Genomic DNA, 6,000 nt, shown 5'->3' on the forward strand with positions numbered 1-6,000 from the left:
CAGCGGATAATGTCATCTAATCCTATTTTTTTAATTTTGGTGTACCACCCTCTTTGGTGCTTTGTGCACAGCTGGTCTTCACAAATGTTAATTGCCTGGGATTTGTCTGGAGTGGGTACTAAGACTTCTAGAGTCTTTTGCTGTCAACCAAGGCAGGTTGAATCTCTCTTCCCTAAACTTTAGATGCTAACCAAGAGCCCATAAATAGTAATCAGTGCAGACGTGACCACATCGGTCCCGTTTCCTAAACTCCTGTGTTCCCCTGTCATCCAAAAGATCATAGATAAAATCTTGTTTGGCCTTCTAAGCCCTTCACAACCTGGCCCTCACCTACCTTTCCAGTGTTCTTAACACCTTTCCTTCCTTGTCCCCACCACCACCATCCATTTTCTGTGATCCAGTTATACTGGCCTCCTTGCTGTTCCTCAAATAAGATGCTCCATTTCCTGATTCAGGGTATTTTCATTTGGAAATTAATCTTCAAAAAATAAAATTTCAGAGCCTCCATTGTGGCATGAAGAACTCAGCAAAGAAGAATTGGTTCAGAAGCTCAATTCTACCACAAAGAGTGCTGCCCACTTGAACAGCCTCCTTAGGGAGACTGAAGCAACCAATGCAATTCTTATGGAGCAAATAAAGGTGAGTCGAACCAAACCCAGTCACCAGGGAAACTGTAAACAGTTGTAAGTAAGCATTCCTTCTATAGGACATGTTCATTAAGCATATCTTCAACAGAAAGTTATGCTGTATGTTTTATGGATAAAAGAACTATTATGAAGGATGAAGTTCTTGAAATTCAAGAAACGTTCATCTATCAGAGTATTAATTGGGCCTTTGCTGTGTGCCCGTTGTTCTGGACCCTTAGGAGACAATATTGCTCTTCCCCTTGTGCCTACCCTCTAAAAGGGGGACCAAAAAAGCATAGATAAATAACTGTAATGACATTGGATGATATGTTCATTGGAGAACTGCAAAACCAACCACCTTTGTGTACAATCCAAGGTGGGATATTTTTATCCACCCACAGATCAAAGAACACTTAAGGATAAGATGGCACTGGGGTCAAGTTTTAAAGCATGTGTAAGAATTCTCACACAGGAGAGAAGTGGAAGGTTGTCTTAGGCATGCAATGAATACAGTAGTAATGAACCTGGTTTTAGCTGCGTAATCAGTTAAGACTGAAAGAGAACATGCTCTCAAATTGTGGAAAGCACTGAATGCCAGGTAGGAGCATTTGAACTTTGCTCAGTAGAAAGGCATGGAAAGATTTTGAGCAGAATGCCATGACTTGAGCAGGTTTAAGTCTAAAAGAAAATATTTAGATTGTAGCACTCTTAAAAAATTGTGGACTTCATATAGCAGCTTTAGTGCCAAACGTGGGGTGGGGGTGGGGCGGTGAGGAGCAGCACAGGACAGTGCTCCTGCACATCTTGAAACCTTTAAGAACAGCTGTGCATGAGGTGCATTTACATACTGTGCAGATACAGGACTCAAATCCCACAATGGGAGCGGGGAGGAATTTGGCTGAAATTTATAGAATTACACAAATGACCATTTGAGACCTCTGGGAAAAAAAGAGCAGATTAGTGCCTTTATGTGTGTTTTCAAATCATTTTCTTTATAGCTTCTCAAGAGTGAAATAAGAAGATTGGAAAGGAACCAGGAGCGGGAGAAGTCAGTAGCTAACCTAGAATACTTGAAGAATGTTCTGCTACAGTTTATATTTCTAAAAGCAGGGAGTGAAAGAGAGAGACTTCTTCCTGTCATAGACACAATGTTGCAGCTCAGTCCTGAAGAAAAAGGAAAGCTTGTTGCAATCGCTCAAGGTTGGTGAGATTAAATTTTTCCTTAATTGTCGGTCTTAGTGATTTGTCTTTTGTACAAGTGTGTATGTGGACATGTGTATGTATGTGTGTGTGCATGTATATATGTGTGTATATTTACATATATAAATACACTGTATATCACATATTTTGTATATATCTTCATAATTTTTTTCAAAGTTTAACTCAAGTTATTTTTCTTTTCAATTTTTTTAGTAAATTGTAGGTATGAAATAAATTTGATGGTATTTCATAACAAACTTTTCTAAGTTTTTAGGACACCAGAAATACATAACTACCATGTTTTCATATATTTCACAATAAAACACGTAATTTGACCTTTCAGCTCCTTGAAAACTAATTGTATTGGTGATCCTTAATCCTAAATTACACCAAAAATGTGGTTTCATTGAATAATCTACACTTTTTTTAAAAAAAGTTAAGCATATACTCATAAAAATTAGGAAGACAGTTCCTAGCAGTTTCATGGGCACTTACTGTACCACTTAGAGCACGAATATTACTTCCCAATGCAGAATAATTGAAGAGTTGTGTTTTTCAGTTAAAGGATAGAATTATCCTTTCTAAAATTTTGTTCTTGAAGAAAGATTAGTGTGTTTCTGTTTTGAAATATTTTTTTAAAACTTTTGCAGAACACTGTGGAATTATGTCCAAACTGTGCCCAAAAGTATGCATACCCTTATCCAGCACAATCACTGCTAGGTCTATATCACAAAAGAACCTATTTGTACAAAAATATTTACAGCAACTCTTTTTGTGGGAGCTAAGAAATCAAAGGGATGCCCATCAATTGGGGAATGGTTAGGGTATATGATTGTAATGGAATATTATTGTGCTAAAAATAATAAGCAGGATGGTTTCAGAAAAACCTAGAAGGACTTGCATGAACTGAGGCATAGTGAAGCAGACAGAACCAGGAGAACATTGTCCACAGCAACAGCAATATTGTTCAGTGAAGACCTATGGATGAATTAGCCATTCTCAGCAATAGAATAATCCACGACAATTCCAAAAGACTAATGAGGAAGCATTCTGTCAGCCTCCAGAGGAAGAATGGATATTCACTTGAGCGTGCTGTTCACTTTTTCTTTCATTTTTTTTTTTTTGAGTTTTCTTATACAAAATTACTAATATGAAAATGTTTTATTTAATTGCATATACATAACCTATATTGATTGCTTATTGTTTCAGGGAATGGGGAGAAGAAGAGAGGCAGGATAGGATTTGGATCTCTAAACTTTAAATAACGATGTTTTTTAAAAATCTTTTCAATTTAGACATATAAATGTACTGAGCACTTCATGCATTTTTTTTTGTATCTTCACCTTGGACAATATCAATAAATATCAATTATGAAGAAATAGAAGTGTGTAAGAGAATTGCTCTTCTGAATAATAGTTCTTTTAGTCATGTACTATTTACCATGTATTTTTAAAGAAGGTGAAGTTCTTAATTTTTTTTTTTTGAGGTTAGTTTTAACACTAACACAAGTCAGTGTTAAGTGACTTGCCCAGGGTCACACAGCATAGTAGATAGCTGTTGTTGGATTTGAACTCAGGTCTTCCTGATTCCAGAGTCTGTGCTCTAACCATTGTGCCACCTAGATGCCCTCAGTTCTTAATTTCTACAACAATTATCCCTTTTAAATTTTCATGTGTATTTTTACTCCACAAAATTGTTTGGAAACTGAGAACTCTCATGAGTTAATCAACTTGGTAACCACTGCTGCTCTCCCATAAGGGAATAAGTATAGTGTTATACCCAAAAACAAAAAGACAGTTTTAACACGTGACTAACTAATGGACATGGGATAGAATATAAACTACAGAAACCTTTTGGGAGTAAGCAGTTACAGTAAATTTTTGGTTGCTTGATTTTTATTTCATATGTGTATATCTTTAATACTGAAGAATTTAAATAGTTGTTTTTCCTCTACAAAGGTGAAGAAGAAAGCACATCTCGACCCTCTGGATGGGCATCCTACCTGCACAGTTGGTCAGGCCTCCGATAGCATGGTGATAAGAGAGTGGTTTTCGAGCCTGTAACCAAATAGAATATTTGTGACAAAAAATACCCAGACACATGGAATCCTTCTGTTTCTTTTGTGAATTTGTGTGTGTGGGCGTGGGGGTGTATGTGCAAACAGGATTTATGTGTAGGCAAAAAATACATCAACAGAAGCTTAAAGGGTTGATGTCAGATGTCAGTCCTTCAGAGATCAGATGCTGCCAAAACCATTTTTTTTGTGGTCTTTTCATTGTTGGGATGGGAAGGGGGGGGGTGGTACCAGTCCTCCCACTCTTCAGTGCCTCTAGATCCTGTTCTTGCTTAAGAGTACTGTAAGTCCTGAGCCCAAATTTTGGTCCTATAACAGAACTGGAATTTAGAGCATTTAGTGTTAATTATACTTTGCCAAGATAGGATTTACACGAAGTGTTGTTGGTAGAAATTAATTGGCAGCAAAATTGATAGGACTTAAATTTAAAGATGTGAAGAAAAATGTACAATTGGACTTGACAATTGGCAAGGTGGCCATGAACTTAAGTGAGTGGGTAAAAATACTGAAAATGAATTATGAGGTGAGGTTACCGAGTTCCACACAAATGTTTTAAAATGTTTTCAGAATATTCTTTCAGAATTTCAGAAATTCTTTCAGTCTTCTTGTTTGGCTACAGGAATAAGAATACTATTAGATGATAGAACGCTGAATCAAAACAAACTTTTTATTGCATGATAACATTTCCATTCTGTAAAGCTATTTGTAAGCCTTCATTGTGTGTTGAAAGTTTGGCTAAATTATTACAAACTTGTTCTGTGTAGCTCTTTTCCATTCCCATTACCTCTCCTACCTACACCCCCACACCACCCCACCCCAGGTCAGCGAGAATGTGGATCCTCTGAGCCATAGAATTCAGCATTATATGTAAATGAAACAGTGTGTTCATGTAGAGTGTATAGCCCCAGAGGCTTTTCAGTAACAAAGAATGAAAAAAGTACTGGCTCCTTAAGGGTGGCATATTGAAGGATTATTAGATAATCCATAGTCTCTGTAACCAACCTGAGTTGTGTGCCGAGGGGTTGCTTTCTTCTGACTCTTTCGAGTATATTCAGTTGGCTAGTAAAGTTGTGTTATTAAATCTTAAAATTTGAGAGCAATCTGATTAAAAATTGTTTACTATTTTAATGGTGTCAATGTACAACCAGTTTGATGAAGTTCTTTAGACCTGTTGATTTGTATTTTTAACTTTAAAAACCTTGGCTGGAGAACTGACTTTGCACTTTGTTTACTAGAACATTAACTTCCAAACAAGTTTAAGTGAAAATGTGCTGCTGACTTGTTGAGTTTGTTCTTTTAAGAAATTTCTTCTCCTCGGTGACTTTTGTCATGTTGAAGAACAGACCAGAACTAGTGAATGTGTCACATGATATGCATTTGTCTCAGAACTGAAGTTAAATTAAACGTTTGTTTTTCTTACTTTGAAAACTGTGAATATAAATATGCCAATAGCATACAATGTAAAGCTTTCATAGTATTTAAAGAAATTTTAATTTCTCACTGACCCTCAGATTTGTGAATCATATACATAATTGTATTGAAATATTGAGTCTGTATTCATGAATGTAATAAAAATACTTTTGCATGATATAAAATGGTTACTTTAATTATAGAGGGAAATATTCTTTGAGACTTTCTGTAATAAAACATAATTTATGATTATTTTAATAGTCACTTATTAAACATGTTTCACTGTGTAATACATTTTTACGCCTTAGTCTTTTATTAACATCATCTCTTTGGGAGTTTTGAATCAACTCGAGTTACAGCTACTACTTCCCTTATTTAATAAGAGCTGGAATTTTAGGTATATTGGAATTCCAAAATTAGAATATTGGGAAAGAGCCATGGTTGTTCCTTTGATAGCATTGAATTAGACAAGATGATGTCTTTAGTTTTAGAATAAATAAATATATACAGTGTAGGAGCGACTGACCCAAACGGGTAGCCACCGGAGCTCCGCTAACTTCCTAGGTGGAGTTTCCTATATTAATAGTAAGCTAGATGGCCCTGTGGGTAGAGCACAGGACTTGAAGTTAGAAGTGAATTCAAATCCTGCCTCAGACACTTAACCTCTCTGTGTCTCAATTTCTACATCTG

The 6,000-nt window shown here is 36.1% G+C and overlaps 1 protein-coding gene across 2 annotated transcripts in view; it reads left to right on the forward strand.

The window, feature by feature from the left end:
• GCC2 (GRIP and coiled-coil domain containing 2) overlaps nt 1-5,604 on the forward strand; it is a 52,504-nt gene extending 46,900 nt beyond the window's left edge. For both annotated transcript variants that reach the window (XM_072621807.1, XM_072621809.1), the window contains 3 exons: nt 500-639; nt 1,625-1,826; nt 3,785-5,604. In XM_072621807.1, coding sequence (XP_072477908.1) covers nt 500-639; nt 1,625-1,826; nt 3,785-3,855 — 413 coding nt within the window. In that variant the 3' untranslated portion in view covers nt 3,856-5,604. The remainder of the gene's footprint in view (nt 1-499; nt 640-1,624; nt 1,827-3,784) is intronic.
• Nucleotides 5,605-6,000: the final 396 nt, after the last annotated feature.

Source organism: Notamacropus eugenii, chromosome 6, assembly GCF_028372415.1.
Source record: "Notamacropus eugenii isolate mMacEug1 chromosome 6, mMacEug1.pri_v2, whole genome shotgun sequence".
Classification (NCBI taxonomy): Eukaryota; Metazoa; Chordata; class Mammalia; order Diprotodontia; family Macropodidae; genus Notamacropus; species Notamacropus eugenii.